We start from the raw sequence: 19683 nt of genomic DNA on the forward strand, positions 1-19683 counted from the left end.
AACCAAAAAAATCCCCGCTGTTATTTCAGGGGGGAGCTTTTATCCGGACGGACCACAACCTTGGTGAACACGCTTCCGTGTTCTTTAATCATGATTACACATTTTATAAAGTCGGTTAGAGATTTATACTATTTTAATCATATGTAATTCCACGCTACAAGTGAAGAACACAATATGCTATTATTTATTTAATAAGGTCAGTTATAAATAAATTCGTGAGATCGATCCAACCGGTATCAAATTCAGCTGTCAGTCGCCGTGTAGCCAGCGGGTAAGTAACGTTAACTATAAAACATTACATTTCCTGCTATCAAAATGAGTTGATTTGATATTATACATTCTGTTATTCACTTAGCTTGTCTGTAATGACTATTAACCTGAACCTGGATGTCATGTTCCAGAATCCCGTGTGGCTCAGTTGGTAGAACATGGTGTTTGCAACACCAGGGTTGTGGGTTCGATTCCCACGCGGGACCAGTGCGGGAGAAAAAAAACAAATGTTATAAAATGTATGCATTCACTACTGTAAGTCGCTCTGGACAAGAGCTTCTGCTAAATGACTAAAATGTTGATGTGGTCACCTAGTTAATGGCTTAGCCCAATATTGCAGTAAAGGAGCAAAACGTTACTCCTTAATCCAATGTTACATGTTCCGTTTAAAGGGCGAATTGCCTCTGGAAGCCAAAACAACCAAGTACTCATCAACATATGTTGATTTTAATCGATTCTCAATCTCGTTACGTTTCTAGAAACAAATTACCTATACTTTCATATCACATCAAAATAATTTCTCAAACGCAAAATACACACTTTTAACCGGTTAACACAGTTGCAGCAGACAGTACCTTTTTAAGTAACAACACGTTTGTAGCGTACTTAGCACAGGTTGTCCACTCTGTCTTCCGTCTGTTTTCCGTAAACAAGCGCTGTAACATGGAAATATGGCCGTGTGGGAATCCTAACCCTATAAACGATATATCAATTTAACCTTTTTTTACATTTTAATTCTTGCGGATATGAAATATACGGTCCTTATGCTTCCAAAACAGTACCGCAAGAAATGCGTGTTTAATGTTCAGACCGAGCGTCGCGGCACAACAAAACATCCCCTTACAGAAGATGCTTTCAATGACTTATGTGTAACGGAACTGAGTGAGATGATCAAGGGATACCTATGGCAATGAACATGACAATGCCCTGGCTGTGACATTGTACTTGGTCCTCTTGACAGTCAATACTTAACGACCACTTTTGTCTCCCCCCCCCCAACAGTAAGGCAAGAAACCAGGATTACTTTTTATGGCAGTGTCAAGAGCTACACATTTCACCCCAGCAGTGAGATTTCTTGGATCCTGCTACAAACAGAGACACTTGGCTCCACACCTGTCTGTGGGATGGAGGGCTATCTCTGGAGGAGAGTACAAACGGCCAGGCCAGACACAGGACAACACCCCCATATGGAAGAAGTTTGATTTCGATAAAGGTGTGGAAGGGATACGAAAGCATTTTACCCTGCTGAAGAATGAGTTTCTGGGCCGCTGGACAGGGCCAGAGGGAAAGCCACTGATTGAACATATACTGGAACAGACCAGGGTGATCTGGGAGTTCAGAGGACCAGAGAGTCTGGAGCAGTGGACAGTGTCTTCAGACCAAGAGATCGGCGGGAGGAGTGAAGCCTATCTGAAGCTAGGCAGGAACAACACTACATGTCTAATGTATGGGACCCTCTGTTCTGCTCCTCCCAGGGACGGAGAGACACGATATAGTGGATACTGCACGATGCGCTCCAAACCGCCTATGGTTAGTACTGATGCTGTCTTAACTTAGCCCAGGTGCCAGTCTGTTTCTGCCCTCTTGCCAATGAGTTGGCATGATTATACAAATCACCGGTACTCAGGCTAGTCTTTCCTCCCCAGTAAGATTAAACGTCTGCCAAACATTGAGCACATCTTTCCATCAGTTCCATGACTCAACCTTGGGAAGCATGGCCATGCGAGATGTTAACCCTCAAAAACATGTTTTCTCTAGGGTTCGTTTGACAGTAAGAAGCATCACGATTGGTCCAGCTTCAACACCCTGCACCTGCGTATCCGTGGTGACGGGCGACCATGGATGATAAACGTCGGGGCGGAGACCTACTTCTCACACCAGAAGGACGACATGTACAGTTACTTCCTGTACACACGGGGAGGACCTTACTGGCAAGATGTCAAGGTACCGTCTAGCCAGGGACACTTTTTTTTTACGCTGCTGCTACTTTCTGTTTATCATATATGCATAGTCACTTTAACTATACATTCATGTACATACTACCTCAATTGGGCTGACCAACCAGTGCTCCCGCACATTGGCTAACCGGGCTATCTGCATTGTGTGCCACCACCCGCCAACCCCTCTTTTTACGCTACTGCTACTCTCTGTTTATCATATGCCTAGTCACTTTAACCATATCTACATGTACATACTACCTCAATCAGCCTGACTAACCGGTGTCTGTATGTAGCCTCGCTACTGTATATAGCCTCTACTGTATATAGCCTGTCTTTTTACTGTTGTTTTATTTCTTTACTTACCTATTGTTCACCTAATACCTTTTTTTGCACTATTGGTTAGAGCCTGTATGTAAGCATTTCACTGTAAGGTCTACACCTGTTGTATTCGGGGCACGTGACAAACTTTTTCAGTTGCAGATAGAAATACCACAAATAGAGACAATGATTCCATAGTCTACATATTAGAAGCATGTTTTGTTTTACAGCCCATTTCTATCGGAACGTTGGGTTCTACTGAATGTGCTCCAAGTCTCCCTTACTTGGTTTTGGCTTTTCCTTTAAGGAAACGGTCTTCAATTGTTTGCATCTCACGCGAGGTTATCGCCGTGTGATCTTAGTTGGGACATGAGCGAGGTTATCGCCGTGAGATCTTAGTTGGGACATGAGCGAGGTTATCGCCGTGTGATCTTAGTTGGGACATGAGCGAGGTTATCGCCGTGTGATCTTAGTTGGGACATGAGCGAGGCTATCACCGTGTGATCTTAGTTGGGACATGAGCGAGGTTATCGCCGTGTGATCTTAGTTGTGACTACTATGGTCCAGAAGTATTTGGATGCTAACATTTGATTGCACCGTTTACAGATTCCATTCTCAAAATTCTTCCTCTCTAGTCGTGGGAGGATACAAGATGATCAGCATCCTCTCTGGTTGGACAAGGTAAGAAACATTTGAATAATACAATAAGTGTACTACATAGTACTCAGACATGGGTAAAATGATGATTAACTTGTTATGTTCTTGCTACTGTCTGTTTTGTGCTCCCAGGTTAACACCATTGGAATAACGTTGGGTGATAAGGCAGACGGTCCATTTCAACTAGAGATTGATTTTGTTGCTGTGTGTAACGACCGTGCACACACAGAGGAGTTTGCATACGAGGTATACAAGAGAAACCCTGAAGTCTGAGGACAACAAGCATCACCCACCAAGCCCAACAAAAAAACACTACTTCAGGAAATGCCAAATTTACTACATGTATTTACAATTCTGGAAAAAGTACAAACATTTAAACGCACTGTAAAACATGAATTACAGATGACCAAAAATATTTAACATGTTAATGTGAACAATAAAGTTCATAACATTGTAATAGTGAAGTGTTTGAGGAACTACAGAGTAAAATTGAACAATCATAACAGGTTGGAACAGTACAGAGGACAGATGTAAAAACAGGGTCTAAACTTTACAGGAGAGTGAAAAATTACAGAATAATTAGGTCATGACGAGGCCTCGTCTGGCTCCAAGCATATTCACTTTCTTCTGCTTCCTGTCTTCAGTCTGTTTTGTCCTCCTTTCCTCCCTTGAATAAAAGAAATATGGAAATCTATACAGCAGACAATTCAGCCATTCGGACAGAGACTCAATTAGTTCCCTTGGACTTTTTCTCTCCAATGTTTTGAGTAATCAATGAACGATTGAATTCCCAGCTTTTGTCAATTACTCAAATTCCCCCTCCACTTTTAACTTTTTGTTCCCGATACTCACCTTGTCTGAACCGGGTGCTGTTTGTAGTTCTTCTGGTGTGAAGGAACAATCTGAGACTGGTCAGCTGTGTTCTCCTTGGTCTCTCCATAAGGCTTCAGCTTCCCTACAGACACGTTAAACCAGGGCGTTATTCACGATAAACACGATAAACCAGGGCGTTATTGACGATAAACCAGGGCGTTATTGACGATAAACCAGGGCGTTATTGACGATAAACCAGGGCGTTATTGACGATAAACCAGGGCGTTATTGACGATAAAACCAGGGCGTTATTGACGATAAACACGATAAAACCAGGGCGTTATTGACGATAAACCAGGGCGTTATTGACGATAAACACATGATAAACCAGGGCGTTATTGACGATAAACACATGATAAACCAGGGCGTTATTGACGATAAACCAGGGCGTTATTGACGATAAACACGATAAACCAGGGCGTTATTGACGATAAACACGTTAAACCAGGGCGTTATTGATGATAAACACGATAAAACCAGGGCGTTATTGACGATAAACACGATAAACCAGGGCGTTATTGACGATAAACCAGGGCGTTATTGATGATAAACACGATAAAACCAGGGCGTTATTGACGATAAACCAGGGCGTTATTGACGATAAACCAGGGCGTTATTGACGATAAACACGATAAACCAGGGCGTTATTGACGATAAACCAGGGCGTTATTGACGATAAACACGATAAACCAGGGCGTTATTGACGATAAACACGATAAAACCAGGGCGTTATTGACGATAAACCAGGGCGTTATTGACGATAAACACGATAAACCAGGGCGTTATTCACGATAAACCAGGGCGTTATTGACGATAAACACGATAAACCAGGGCGTTATTGACAATAAACACGATAAACCAGGGCGTTATTGACGTTAAACCAGGGCGTTATTGATGATAAACACGATAAAACCAGGGCGTTATTGACGATAAACCAGGGCGTTATTGACGATAAACACGATAAAACCAGTGCGTTATTGACGATAAACCAGGGCGTTATTGACGATAAACCAGGGCGTTATTGACGATAAACACGATAAACCAGGGCGTTATTGACGATAAACCAGGGCGTTATTGACGATAAACACGATAAAACCAGGGCGTTATTGCCGATAAACACGATAAAACCAGGGCGTTATTGCCGATAAACACGATAAAACCAGTGCGTTATTGACGATAAACCAGGGCGTTATTGACGATAAACCAGGGCGTTATTGACGATAAACCAGGGCGTTATTGACGATAAACCAGGGCGTTATTGACGATAAACACGATAAACCAGGGCGTTATTGACGATAAACCAGGGCGTTATTGACGATAAACACGATAAAACCAGGGCGTTATTGACTTACCCCTGTGAGGCTTGTAGGTGAGAGGCTTAGAGAGACTGGCCTTCAGATCAAAGTTAGCCTTGTTGGTTCCAGGAGTGTTAGAAAGAACACTGGTGTTTGCATTAAACACAAACGCTGTTCCTTATGAAAAGAACAGGAAGGAATCCAATCAGTTGTAATGCATAGAAAATGCAAAGTAAAGATGACATAGAAATGAGATTTAACGTGATCTAGAACGGACGTTACCTGGCGTCTTGGTGCTAGAGAGAACAGAAGGCTTGTTGACGTCACGTTTCCCGACAACTTTAGTCTCTTTCCCAGGAGTGACGAGTTCCACACGGGTTGACGGGCGTGCTGGTGTCTTGACCATGGACCTCTTGTGCTCATTATCCCGAGTAGCCTGAGAGAACCTTTACACAAACCAACAGTTGGACTTATTCTATAACATTTCATTCTAGAAAAACAGTCACCTGAGCAAAAGCTAGTTAACTTCTATTTTGCAGCAACTCATCACACAGGGCATGACGTGAAGTTCATCACAAGAGGTTTACCTAGAACTTTAAGTAGCACTGTACTTGGTACTAAATAAATCAGACCAATGTTTTTTTTAAAAGACTCACCGAACATTGATCCTGCAAGTGGACAGGACTGTAGGTCTGAATGGAACAACGGTGTCCTGAGAGGGGTTGGTGCCAGAGACCCGGGTCGGTCTGTGCTTGTCTGTAGCTGGCTTACCGGCCGAGAATCTACTTTTATCAGTGGCACATTTGATGGCTGAGAACCGGGTCTGTCTGCGTTTGTCTGTGGCAGGTCTCTGGGATGCTGGGCTGAATAGGGAGGCACAGCTCGGGGTTGAGATCTGGGAAAACACAGCAATGATTAATCACACCAAGCAACAATCGACTTGGAACCAATTAAAAAAAACTAAAAAGATTAAACATGTAGTACTTACTGCTGGAGGTTTTCCTTCAGTCGATTTAGAAAGAGTCTTATCGGAGAGAACCTAAAGAATAAAGACAATATATAAATTAACTATTTACTAAAATGTATGAATTAGATATGCAATTTTTGTAATAAATAATTCCTTGGGCTTATTTGAGATTGAACATCAAACCCCCACCTTGACCACAACACAAATACCACCCCTACTATATAGTTCAGGTCCGGAGCCTGTTGGTTCTCTGTTCTACCTGATAATTGATTTCACCCACCCCGGTGTCCCAGGTCTAAATTAGTCCCCGATTTAAAAAAAAAAAAAAAAAAAGCAGTAGAACTGGATTTGAGGTCCAGTTCATTACCTTCAGTTCCTTCACTGAACTTCGGAACAAATCAACTTGCTTGGTCTTCCTTTCCACATATGAATCAATTGACTCCATCCTCTTGAAATGTGCCTCGTGGAGCTTTCTGAAGTCTACAATAGAAAGGGGTGTAAATAGTGTATCCCCCCCAGGTCAGAATTTTGGTTCACTACTTATCTCGAAGCTTAATGCATTCCGGACAAACATCTTTTCAAGCAATGTAGATACAGAACATAGGATTCAGACGACTAACTTGGTGTCGTAGGCTTCAGCATCGACTTAGTCCTCTTCAGGAGCCCCTCATGGCGAGGGATCTTTCCTACTGGCTTCACCACCTCCTGTCCCTCTCCTGTGCAAAGCAATAGGAGAATATGATCTATATATTACATTTCAGTCATTTAGCAGATGTTCTTATCCAGAGCGACTTACAGGAGCAATTAGGGTTAAGTGATTTGTTCAAGGCCAGACAGAGTTCTTTTTTTTAACCTAGTCGACTCTGGGATTCAAACTACCGACCTGTCGGTTACTGGCCCAACACTTAAACGCTAGGCTACCTGCCACCCTAATGAGGTTACTAAAACCAGAGTTGATGCTCTACATAACACTTCTGTGTGTGTGTGTGTATATATATATATATATTTTTTTTAAGTCTACCAGACTAACCTTCCTCAAACGTCACTGCTGGGGCTGCATCTTTGTGGCCAGGTTCAGGCTGTGTCTGAACATTGGTTTTCTGTGACTCCTGCACTGGTGCTGCCACCCCAGAATCCTTAGCGGCAGACGTTTTCCTTCTCTTAACACTCCCTTGGCTGATTCTGGGTTCAACCAGCTTCTCAAACATCTAGATCAAAAACACCATAGTTCAGTTTCTCAAACAAATGCAGAGCAAACACATATCCTTTATTAACATAAGACACATGGAGACTACTGTTGGGGGGGCACACACACACCTGTTCCTCATCTTCAGGCTCCTTCCTCTTCTTCGGTCGCCCTCTACCGCGACGTTTGGTAACAAACTCCCGAGCTGGATGTTTTAGGAAAGGCTCATCATCATCATCCTGTGATGAATTGTTGACTTCCTGGGTTGAGTTGATGTCATCATGTGCAGCAATGCCAGTCTCATCTCCCTGCTAAATACACACCTAGAGGTTTGCTACTGGCTGTAAAATTACAATGCAAACACAGCTAGTTATATACACAAAGAAAGAAAGTTAAGGAGAAATCAGTACCTTGCAGATCATGTATAAGTGTGATAAGTTGCGTTTTTAAAATGTCATGTGCACAAATTACAGTGAAATGCCTTTCTTGCAAGAAGTTCTTATCCAAACAATGCAGTAATCAATATCAATTTACACCTGTATTTAACTAGGCAAGTCAGTTAAGAACAAATTCTTATTTACAATGACAGCCTTCCCTGGCCAAACCCAGAAGAGGCTGGGCCAATTGTGCTCCGCCCTATGGGATCCCCAATCACGGCCGGATGTGATACAGCCCGGATTCGAACAAGGGACTATAGTGACGCCTTTTGCACTGAGATGCAGTACCTTAGACCGCTGCGCCACTCGGGAGCCCAATGCAGTAATCAATATAGTAGTATAAAGTATGCATAGTTACTTTACCTCTACCTACACGTAAATATTACCTCTACTAATCTGTGCCCCCACACATTGTACCGGTACCCCTTGTATATAGCCTTGTTACTGTTATTTGACATTTTTCTATTTTCTTGCTTACTTCAATTTATTTAGTAAATACCTTTACACATCTGCATTGTTGGTTTTAAAAGGTTTGTAAAGTAAGTCTGTTGTATTCGGTGCATGGGACAAATACAATTTTTGATTTGATTTTAAGTAAAGTAGAACAAAAAATAAGAGAAGAGAAAAATATGTATATAATTTGAAAAGTTGGAGGGAGTTTCAAGACAGAACTTAACGTACGTCCACTGCAACATCTTCCTGCGGTGGTTGTTGTTGCTGCTGCTGGAAGTGCTCCTTTAGCGCCTTCAGAAGTTTATCAGCCTTTAACATATAAAAAAAACACAAAGTTAGCTAGGTTGTACACTGGCAAAAACAACGTGGTGGATAATATAGTAAGTTAACTAGCTAGCTAACGCACAAACAACCCCAATGTAGTAACGTTACTGTTTACGATTTTATTGTACCTTCAGTTTTGAGGTTTTGAATCCAACCTCCTTCGCAAGACTGCGCAATTCGGCATACTTCATTGAATCCAATTCCATTTTTTCTTGTTTTACCTAAAAAACCCAAAACGAATTAGTTTGTCACTGGAACACGTTTAAACTAATCCGCTCCCCGCTTCGAGCCGCTCTCATTTGTCGCGCCTGACGGTTAAAATGCGGAGGTTCAAAAAACTGGACTATAAGACATTTGATTGGCTGGCGGATGTACACGGAAGTACCTCGCAACCAATCAAAACTAATTTCTATTAGCACCTATGTTCTCCGCTAGATGGCAGAAAAAAAACACGGAATAAAACAACCGAAAACCCCCCCACTAAAATAGATGTTTCGGGTTAGAAGTTGAATAATGTGACATTTGAAATAATATAATAGAAAAATGTATGATTTCGAGTCATTTCAATTCCTGCGATACAGATGACCAAAGCCTAGAGAATGAGTCAGTGAACCAAGCCATTGTCGGGAATCCAGCAACTTTCCATTGTGGACGATGGAAAAGTGTGGGCTGATTCCCGAGCGATGTGTGAAGAGGCAACATGTCAACTCACTCAATTTGTCTTAGTAAGTTGATTCATTACAACTAGCTAGTTAGGTGTTTAATGTTTGGCCAACAAGAAATCCAATTGAATATTACTAGTGTATTTACGTTGTCAGGTTTATAACGAGGGGGAACACGGTCTGAGAGGTGTTTGAACCAGCAACGCTGCCCCTATGAGTAACTCGTACTGGTCCCTCGGTCCATCACTAGATACCAGAGTGAGGTCCAAGGCAGACTCTTTCCCAGTGGCTACATCAGTCCTGGTCCCTCGGTCCATCATTCAGGCACATCAGATCTTTAACTTCTATTAGATGTTCCATCACTTGGCCATTTCCATCCATCAGCCCCATCAGTTCCCCTCCCCCCAGAGTGTGTTGTGGGCATTAAAATCCCCACACCACATTACCTTACTTCTATCCCGGCCCTCCACCCTCTCCAGCACATCCAGGTCCAATATACGACAAGGGATTATAGTAGTTCACTACCGCTACCACCCCTCCTCTCAACCACCCCTCCACCACCACATAGTCCTGTTCAATACCTCTGCCTAGCATCCTGTAAGGAAGTCCTTGCTTTATGAAGGTGGCACATCAACCCCCCCCCCCCCTCCATCTCTGTCCCTACGAACCACTTCATATCCCTGTATGATAAACTCCACAGTCGGTTTGAGACATGTGTTTCCTTCACACAAATCACACCAGGTGCCTTAGCTGGTATATCTACAATGAACTGCTTGAACTGCTGCCCATTAGCCAACAGGCTTCGAGCATTCCATTGTAGTACTACCACCATAAGAGTGTCTGCTAAATTACGTAAATGTAAAAGAACTAAGATCCTGTAATACAGGACTTGTCTCTGACCTCTTTAGTGCCGACACTCACAGGCACTCCTGTTATCACCCCTTCAATCCACTGTTTCCCTGCTTCATCAGTCCAGCTGCTCCACACCACCCCTTTAATCCACTGGTTCCCATCTTCATCAGTCCAGCTAATCTACACCACTCCTGTTATCACCCCTTTAATACACTGCTTCCCATCTTCATCAGTCCAGCTAATCTACACCACTCCTGTTATCACCCCTTTAATCCACTGCTTCCCATCTTCATCAGTCCAGCTAATCTACACCACTCCTGTTATCACCCCTTTGATCCACTGCTTCCCATCTTCATCAGTCCAGCTAATCTACACCACTCCTATTATCACCCCTTTAATCCACTGCTTCCCATCTTCATCAGTCCAGCTAATCTACACCACTCCTGTTATCACCCCTTTTAATTTAATCCACTAATTATTTTCTAATATCAGTCACTAATAGTCACTCAATTAGCCCATGTCAGGTAACATGTTTTAGATCGGTAATTTAGTCTAACGGCCAGATATCTAAACTTGTAGTAATCAAGGTCGAATTAGATCTGAGGGCCCGATTGATTTTGTTAGTAAATCTCACTCAGATATCATATTAAAAACTGCAAGCATTTCTCTCTACTATATGGATTTTTTTTGTAGAATTGCACAAAATGACCCCCCCCCCCCCCCCCCCCCCCCCCCAAAAATGCTTGAAATTAGTTATAAAATTGCTAAATCTTCTCACTGCCCTATGGCAAAATGTGTACAATTGCCAGTGGTGTAAAGTATTTAAGTAAAGTAAAAATACTTTAAAGTACTATTTAAGTCGTTTTTGTGGTATCTGTATTTTACTGCTTTTACTTTTACTTTACTACATTCCTAATGACAAAAATGTACTTTTTACTCCGTACATTTTCCCTCATACCTAAAAGAACTCGTTACATTTTCAATGCTTAGCAGGACAGAAAAATGGTCCAATTCACACACTTATCGAGAGAACATCCCTGGTCATCCCTACTGCCTCTGATCTGGAGGACTCACTAAACAGGGAACATCCCTGGTCATCCCTACTGCCTCTGATCTGGAGGACTCACTAAACAGAGAACATCCCTGGTCATCCCTACTGCCTCTGATCTGGAGGACTCACTAAACAGAGAACATCCCTGGTCATCCCTACTGCCTCTGATCTGGAGGACTCACTAAACAGAGAACATCCCTGGTCATCCCTACTGCCTCTGATCTGGAGGACTCACTAAACAGAGAACATCCCTGGTCATCCCTACTGCCTCTGATCTGGAGGACTCACTAAACAGAGAACATCCCTGGTCATCCCTACTGCCTCTGATCTGGAGGACTCACTAAACAGAGAACATCCCTGGTCATCCCTACTGCCTCTGATCTGGAGGACTCACTAAACAGGGAACATCCCTGGTCATCCCTACTGCCTCTGATCTGGAGGACTCACTAAACAGAGAACATCCCTGGTCATCCCTACTGCCTCTGATCTGGAGGACTCACTAAACAGAGAACATCCCTGGTCATCCCTACTGCCTCTGATCTGGAGGACTCACTAAACAGAGAACATCCCTGGTCATCCCTACTGCCTCTGATCTGGAGGACTCACTAAACAGGGAACATCCCTGGTCATCCCTACTGCCTCTGATCTGGAGGACTCACTAAACAGAGAACATCCCTGGTCATCCCCTCACTTCGTTTGTAAATGATGTTTGGGTGTTGGAGTTTCCCCCTGGCTATTGGATAAATAAAAATAAATACAAATTGTAACGTCTGGTTGGTTTTGTCTGTATTGTCTGTCTTCCTGGTTTTAGTGGAATGTTGGCGTTAAACGTCATCCCATTGGAGGTAACCCTGGAGACAAGGAAGAATGGGGAGGATCCAAAGAGTGTTCAGGTGTGTAAGTACTTTTGAATGATTTAAAACCAAATACTTTTAGACTTTTACTCAAGTCGTTTTTTACTGAGTGACTTTCCCTTTTACTTTAGTCATTTTCTATTAAAGGTATCATTACTTTTACTCAAGTATGACTATTGAGTAATTTTTCCACCACTGAGAATTAAATGAAATTAACTTTAAAACACAAAAATATATATCTTGTGTAGGGGGGGTCCATCATGAGTTCAGATTGTTTTTGTGGCTCCCAACCCCATCAGTTGCCCATATTTCTTCCTGATGTCGTAGCGCCCACTAGTGTCTACCCAGGCTACACTAATGTTAGTCTACCTACATGTGCCAAAAAAAAGTCCAGACTGTTGGCCGAGGTATACAGTGAAATTATTCAAACACCTGGACTTTTTCCACATTTTGTTACGCTACAGCCTTATTCTAAAATGGATACAAAAATAATATCTCAATCTACACACAATGCGCCATAATGACAAACCGAAAACAGATTTTTAGACATGTTTGCAAATGTATATATATAAAAAAAAAAACATAAATACCTTATTTACATAAGTATTCAGACCCTTTGCTATGAGACTCTAAATTGAGCTCAGGTGCATCCTGTTTCCATTGATCATCCTTGAGATGTTTCTACAACTTGGAGTCCACCTGTGGTAAATTCAATTGATTGGACATGATTTGGAAAAGCACAGCTGTCTATATAATATATGGTCCCACCAAGAAATTTCCTTGAGATTACTTAATAAGTAGCTACCTCATATTCTGCTGGTTAATATGGAACTATACTTCATCAATGTTAACTACTTATGTGAAGCTGGATGACTGAGACATGACTTGCTGTGTTTTTATATTCTTCTGTTCAGGTATTAAAACTGTTTTGTAAACCACTAAACGGGTCTCAATTGGATGAGCATGTTGCATCTAAAGTGTTGTTTGGGGAAACCCTGCTATCCTTGAGAGGCGCTAGACATCACCTTGGAAACCCTGCTATCCTTGAGAGGCGCATTATCTTAATGTGATGAAGAGTTCAGACCTTTTATCTTAACGTGATGAAGAGTTCAGACCTTTTATCTTAACGTGATGAAGAGTTCAGACCTTTTATCTTAACGTGATGAAGAGTTCAGACCTTTCAGCTTAATGTGATGAAGAGTTCAGACCTTTTATCTTAACGTGATGAAGAGTTCAGACCTTTTATCTTAACGTGATGAAGAGTTCAGACCTTTCAGTTTAATGTGATGAAGAGTTCAGACCTTTTTATCTTAACGTGATGAAGAGTTCAGACCTAGGTAGGGAATTGGAACTCAGGAATGAGTAGTAGATATGGAAGAAGATGTGAAGTTGTAATGCCACACAAACCAGTCCAGTCATTCGTGCTATTGGCACCATGCTGCTTTTTATTGCTACATTTCTGATGCAGATTTCTTCAGTTAATCCACAACCGAGACGGGAGATTCCGTCGCTCCAGCATGCCCCAGGGGCTTCTCGCTGGAGTGCATAGTCACACCACAACGCACAGTCATCTCATTCTGTTGCTTACTAGTAATACTTGGATCAACAGCCTGAAATCCAGTCTTTTGTGCCATCATTCCGTTCCTTGTCATTGCCAAGGAATGGCAAGTAGAATGATAGCGCAGAACAGCCTGGATTTCAGGCTGTGATCAACATCGTACATCTTTTATGAGAACAAGTGGTTCCAATGTGCTCTGGGTGATGTCAATAACCATCCCTTGTTATTCAAGACCTGTAAACGTATTTTACTAACTTTATATCACAGCGCCACAATATCAGCCTTTCAGTATCATAGATCTATAGATCAACGCAAATGACCAAATTCATTATTGCCCGCAATACAAATCATTGATTACTTTTAGTCATGCATAATATTTTCTCCTTGTATTTAATATAGTTTTAAATGATCAATACATTCTAGATTTACCTATTGCCACATTATGTAGCGTTACAATTTTGTTTTTTTTTAAACACAGTATTCAAGACAGGATGATTGGTAGTGAATTAATTCATACATGTAAAGAAAGTTTTACAGCATTTTTTAAAGTTTTTTTTTTGTTCAGTCGTTTCTCTCTATTACGTTCAATTAATAGGAAGAATGCATAATACATTTACATGCATACATGCATACATAGTTCGATTGATGTGGACAACGATGCAACATTTTAACAGAATGTAAACTGTGAAAAGAGGCATCAACACAGGCCTCCTAAAATCAGTAGTTCTTAGTTCTTACAGTGATACTGTACGAGTCCGAGGCCACTTCCAAAATGGCACCCTATTCCCCTAGATAGTGCACTACTTTTTTTTACCAGAGCCCTATGGGCCCCCGGGTCAAAAAGTAGCGCACTAGTACCATAGGGAACGTAGCTTGAATATTGAATTTCCCCAGAAGACCGTTTTGCCAATTCAAAATGTATTTCTGTTTCAACATGTGATACTTCACACACTGTTGGGTGGTTCTTACTAGGAACATAGTGCATTCTAAACCACAGTACACACCATAGTCTTCCCTCTAAACAAAAAAAACGCTAATTATATAGCTACTAATATGCTAAAAACATTCCTTTAAAAACACAATAGATCAAATAAACTGAAAATCGTGCAGAATTGTTTATTTCTTCTAAAATGTCTAATCAGATGCATATTATGCCTTGCTTTTTACTAAATGTATTATAGATCATTATTTTATTGATCAATTACAAAGGCTGTTTCTGACAGGAAGCCCAACTCGAATACGTTGTCCAATTGTTGGCAAAAGAGCCGATCTGATTGGTCAAAAGACCAATTAGTGGAAAAAGATCAGAATTGGGCTGCCTGTGTAAACACAGCCTAACACACTGATTCTAAAAGGTGTTAATTCCATACAGTTTAGATAGTAATAGATTAACTGTATATCTGTGGTGAAATTCACTCTGAATAGATTTAACAATTGAATCAAATCTCCTAAACATGTTCTGTTTTTAGGAAAACAATGTTTCCTTATTTGTTTACCTTTATTTAAACTAGGCAAGTTAGTTAAGAAAAAAACTCTTATTTTACAATGACGGCCTAGGTTAACAGTGGGTTAACTGCCTTGTTCAGGGGCAGAACGACAGATTTTGTGTACTTTGTCAGCTCGGGGAACTTGCAACCTTTCGGTTACTTGTCCAACACTCTAACCACTAGGCTACGCTGCCGCCCCCTATTCAAAAAACAGCAACCGTTCATGCATTGTTAGTTATAATATTGGCACCACAGTCCCTCTAAATAAGCTAATGCATATGAAGACAATATACAATATTTCTTAATGGAAGACGTTGGTAATTTTGTTGTTTTCAAACAACTTGTCACTTGTTCATACAATATTACATATTCATATCCACATCATGACAGGTAATAAGATACCATATTGCACATATCCCGGAAGGATTGAAGGTGGTGGACCACAAATGATGCAAAAATAAATATTTGTAAAAAAAAAAAGGGCCCTTAATGAAATAGAAAATTTTGCCTAGGACACAACACATAAACCTACCTAACTCTATGGGTACAACACATAAACCTACCTAACTCTATGGGTACAACACATAAACCTACCTAACTCTATGGGTACAACACATAAACCTACCTAACTCTATGGGTACAACACATAAACCTACCTAACTCTATGGGTACAACACATAAACCTACCTAACTCTATGGGTACAACACATAAACCTACCTAACTCTATGGGTACAACACATAAACCTACCTAACTCTATGGTCCTGGGACACAACACATAAACCTACCTAACTCTATGGGTACAACACATAAACCTACCTAACTCTATGGGTACAACACATAAACCTACCTAACTCTATGGTCCTGGGACACAACACATAAACCTACCTAACTCTATGGGTACAACACATAAACCTACCTAACTCTATGGGTACAACACATAAATCTACCTAACTCTATGGGTACAACACATAAACCTACCTAACTCTATGGGTACAACACATAAACCTACCTAACTCTATGGGTACAACACATAAACCTACCTAACTCTATGGGTACAACACATAAATCTACCTAACTCTATGGGTACAACACATAAACCTACCTAACTCTATGGGTACAACACATAAACCTACCCTACGGGCCTGTTTCCCAGATACAGATTAAGCCTAATTCTGGACAATTTAAATTATTTAAATTGGCAAGTCAGTTAAGAACAAATTCTTATTTACAATGACGGCCTACCGGAGAACTGCCTTGTTCAGGGGGCAGAACGACATATTTTTACCTTGTCAGCTCGGGGATTCAATCCAGCAACCTTTCGGTTACTAGTCCAACGCAATAACCACTAGACAACCTGCCGCTAAAAAGCTTTTTCAATGGAACTTCTCCTCGACAGGAGTGTGTGTCTGGGAATCCGTTCCTATAACTAGGACTGTTATACTGGGAATCCGTTCCTATAACTAAAATAACAATCTGGGACTCTGTGCCATTCATACAAACTCTGATAAGGTTATCGAATGAATCAATATGGTGTAAGAATGAATCAATATGGTGTAAGAATGAATGAATCAATATGGTGTAAGAATGAATCAATATGGTGTAAGAATGAATCAATATGGTGTAAGAATGAATCAATCAATATGGTGTAAGAATGAATCAATCAATATGGTGTAAGAATGAATGAAACAATATGGTGTAAGAATGAATGAATCAATATGGTGTAAGAATGAATCAATATGGTGTAAGAATGAATGAATCAATATGGTGTAAGAATGAATTGCGTCTTTTAACTTTTGGTACAGTACGTTATGTTGGGCTATATGGTCCCTACATCGTCTAAGGGAAACGATGATATTTGCCTCGAACTCTAGGACCTGGGTTAGTGTACTGTTGAATATCATAGAGAAAAGCACCAACTGTCCTGGTGCAAAACACGGCAATGAGGTAGAGCAATAATAACATCTTTCCACCACAGATCATAAGGGGGGCTACTAAACTAATCTCACAGAGCCAGACGAGAGGCTCAGAATCTGGTATGATAAAGTACAGGGTTGCCCAACCCTCTTTCAGTCCAACCCTCTACTGTCCTGTAGGTTTTGCTCAACAAGACCTTAACTAACTGAATCAGATATGCTAAATTAGGGTTGGAATGAAAACCTACAGGACAGTAGATCTCCAGGAAGAGGGTTGGACTGTAAACCTACAGGACAGTAGATCTCCAGGACAGTAGATCTCCAGGAAGAGGGTTGGACTGTAAACCTACAGGACAGTAGATCTCCAGGAAGAGGGTTGGACTGTAAACCTACAGGACAGTAGATCTCCAGGACAGTAGATCTCCAGGAAGAGGGTTGGACTGTAAACCTACAGGACAGTAGATCTCCAGGAATAGGGTTGGACTGTAAACCTACAGGACAGTAGATCTCCAGGAAGAGGGTTGGACTGTAAACCTACAGGACAGTATATCTCCAGGAATAGGGTTGGACTGTAAACCTACAGGACAGTAGATCTCCAGGAAGAGGATTGGACTGTAAACCTACAGGACAGTAGATCTCCAGGAAGAGGGTTGGACTGTAAACCTACAGGACAGTAGATCTCCAGGAAGAGGATTGGACTGTAAACCTACAGGACAGTAGATCTCCAGGACAGTAGATCTCCAGGAAGAGGGCTGGACTGTAAACCTACAGGACAGTAGATCTCCAGGAAGAGGGTTGGACTGTAAACCTACAGGACAGTAGATCTCCAGGAAGAGGGTTGGACTGTAAACCTACAGGACAGTAGATCTCCAGGAAGAGGGTTGGACTGTAAACCTACAGGACAGTAGATCTCCAGGAAGAGGATTGGACTGTAAACCTACAGGACAGTAGATCTCCAGGAAGAGGGTTGGGCAGCACTGATATAGTAGAACAAACCTACTCTGTAGTAGTAAAGTCTGGTATAATATAGCAGAACAAACCTACTCTGTAGTAGTTAAGTCTGGTATAATATAGTAGAACAAACCTACTCTGTAGTAGTAAAGTCTGGTATAATATAACAGAACAAACCTACTCTGTAGTAGTAAAGTCTGGTATAATATAGCAGAACAAACCTACTCTGTAGTAGTAAAGTCTGGTATAATATAGCAGAACAAACCTACTCTGTAGTAGTTAAGTCTGGTATAATATAGTAGAACAAACCTACTCTGTAGTAGTAAAGTCTGGTATAATATAACAGAACAAACCTACTCTGTAGTAGTTAAGTCTGGTATAATATAGCAGAACAAACCTACTCTGTAGTAGTAAAGTCTGGTATAATATAGCAGAACAAACCTACTCTGTAGTAGTAAAGTCTGGTATAATATAACAGAACAAACCTACTCTGTAGTAGTAAAGTCTGGTATAATATAGCAGAACAAACCTACTCTGTAGTAGTTAAGTCTGGTATAATATAGCAGAACAAACCTACTCTGTAGTAGTAAAGTCTGGTATAATATAGCAGAACAAACCTACTCTGTAGTAGTAAAGTCTGGTATAATATAGCAGAACAAACCTACTCTGTAGTAGTAAAGTCTGGTATAATATAGCAGAACAAACCTACTCTGTAGTAGTAAAGTCTGGTATAATATAGCAGAACAAACCTACTCTGTAGTAGTAAAGTCTGGTATAATATAGCAGAACAAACCTACTCTGTAGTAGTAAAGTCTGGTATAATATAGCAGAACAAACCTACTCTGTAGTAGTAAAGTCTGGCATGCGACATTAGGGGGCTACGAGATCGTTGATACAGTTTGCAGCATCTACTATGTTTTACTCCCATTGTTCAAGGTTGGGAATTGAGGCTTTCAGAACAACAACAAACCACTGTCCGCAGTACATCTGAAACTAGACCTACATTTTGTTCATTATAATGGTAAATTACTTGGTTCAGACAAAAGGGTTGTATTGGATTACTAAGGCAGTAGAACAGAGATCATCCATTTCAGGAGGAAAAACCTACCGAGATTTCTGTGAATACCCTTAAATGCAAATGGGGCCCATTCTGGGGATGATTCCACCAACTAGCCGACATATGTTCTGTTCGATCCCTAGTTATGAAAATAATAGGACAAGACTTGACAAATATCATCATCGTTGTCTACAAGCAGTGGTGGAGACAGATAGATGAGGATAGATGAGGATAGAGGAGAGAGAGAGTAGTTGCCAGTCTCTCCTGTATCCCCACACATCCCTGGAGCAGGTCCACTGTCTGTTCTCTGCCGAAATATTGGTAGAGGTTGAGCTCTTGATCCATCTCTGGTCTCAACAGCTGGGCGTGACAATTGGGAGATGTTAACCCCAAATCTGTATGTGTCTCACGTGAAGAACTGTGGTCTGGACATTTTCCCCACGAAGTCTGGCACTCGTTCACTTCGCATCTGTTTAGGGATTTAAGTCACAAATTAGAAAATAGTTAGTATTCTGACAAAGTATGTGGCTAGTAGCTAGCAGCTGGTAGCTAGCTACATATCATTATGATATGGCT

At 41.2% G+C, this 19683-nt stretch overlaps 3 protein-coding genes across 5 annotated transcripts in view; 1 reads left to right on the forward strand and 2 right to left on the reverse strand.

Moving 5' to 3' along the window:
- The first annotated feature begins 21 nt into the window (after positions 1-21).
- Positions 22-3879, forward strand: ndufaf1 (NADH:ubiquinone oxidoreductase complex assembly factor 1). The gene is made up of 5 exons (XM_014188517.3): positions 22-271; positions 1273-1800; positions 2029-2214; positions 3135-3209; positions 3318-3879. Exons 2-5 carry the CDS (start codon positions 1300-1302, stop codon positions 3456-3458), a joined length of 903 nt encoding a protein of 300 aa, XP_014043992.1. The 5' UTR covers positions 22-271; positions 1273-1299; the 3' UTR covers positions 3459-3879.
- LOC106594936 (nucleolar and spindle-associated protein 1) lies at positions 3502-9060 on the reverse strand. 3 transcript variants are annotated; one of them, XM_014187047.3, is made up of 12 exons: positions 8849-9060; positions 8625-8705; positions 7638-7814; positions 7351-7528; positions 6941-7036; positions 6688-6800; positions 6342-6392; positions 6010-6248; positions 5636-5799; positions 5411-5530; positions 4038-4140; positions 3502-3852 (listed from the first exon to the last, which is right to left on the reverse strand). In XM_014187047.3, the coding sequence occupies exons 1-12, from the start codon at positions 8924-8926 to the stop codon at positions 3765-3767; spliced, it is 1488 nt and encodes a 495-aa protein (XP_014042522.1). In that variant the 5' UTR covers positions 8927-9060; the 3' UTR covers positions 3502-3764. The 3 variants fall into 3 exon arrangements, with proteins under 3 accessions (XP_014042522.1, XP_014042949.1, XP_014042054.1); XM_014187474.3 differs by having other exon boundaries at positions 5411-5524; positions 7638-7817; XM_014186579.3 differs by having other exon boundaries at positions 7638-7817.
- A 4497-nt stretch (positions 9061-13557) lies between these two features.
- The window catches only part of LOC106599806 (calcineurin B homologous protein 1), a 30787-nt gene continuing 24661 nt past the window's right edge, over positions 13558-19683 (reverse strand). The window contains 1 exon segment of the mRNA XM_014191201.3: positions 13558-19576. The gene's annotated coding sequence lies outside the window, so the exon portion shown is untranslated.

Source organism: Salmo salar, chromosome 01, assembly GCF_965601325.2.
Source record: "Salmo salar chromosome 01, fSalSal1, whole genome shotgun sequence".
Taxonomy (NCBI): domain Eukaryota; kingdom Metazoa; phylum Chordata; class Actinopteri; order Salmoniformes; family Salmonidae; genus Salmo; species Salmo salar.

Bases quoted from the DNA above. Each gene is read 5' to 3' on its own strand.
- ndufaf1 (XM_014188517.3), top strand. From the start codon at position 1,300: ATGGCAGTGTCAAGAGCTACACATTTCACCCCAGCAGTGAGATTTCTT. The intron at 1,801-2,028 runs GTTAGTACTGAT...TGTTTTCTCTAG, and splicing joins TGCGCTCCAAACCGCCTATG to GGTTCGTTTGACAGTAAGAA. The intron at 3,210-3,317 runs GTAAGAAACATT...TTGTGCTCCCAG, and splicing joins ATCCTCTCTGGTTGGACAAG to GTTAACACCATTGGAATAAC.
- LOC106594936 (XM_014186579.3), bottom strand. From the start codon at position 8,926: ATGGAATTGGATTCAATGAAGTATGCCGAATTGCGCAGTCTTGCGAAG. The intron at 8,706-8,848 runs GTACAATAAAAT...TATATGTTAAAG, and splicing joins TCAAAACCTCAAAACTGAAG to GCTGATAAACTTCTGAAGGC. The intron at 6,801-6,940 runs GTTAGTCGTCTG...TTTCTATTGTAG, and splicing joins GCTGAAGCCTACGACACCAA to ACTTCAGAAAGCTCCACGAG.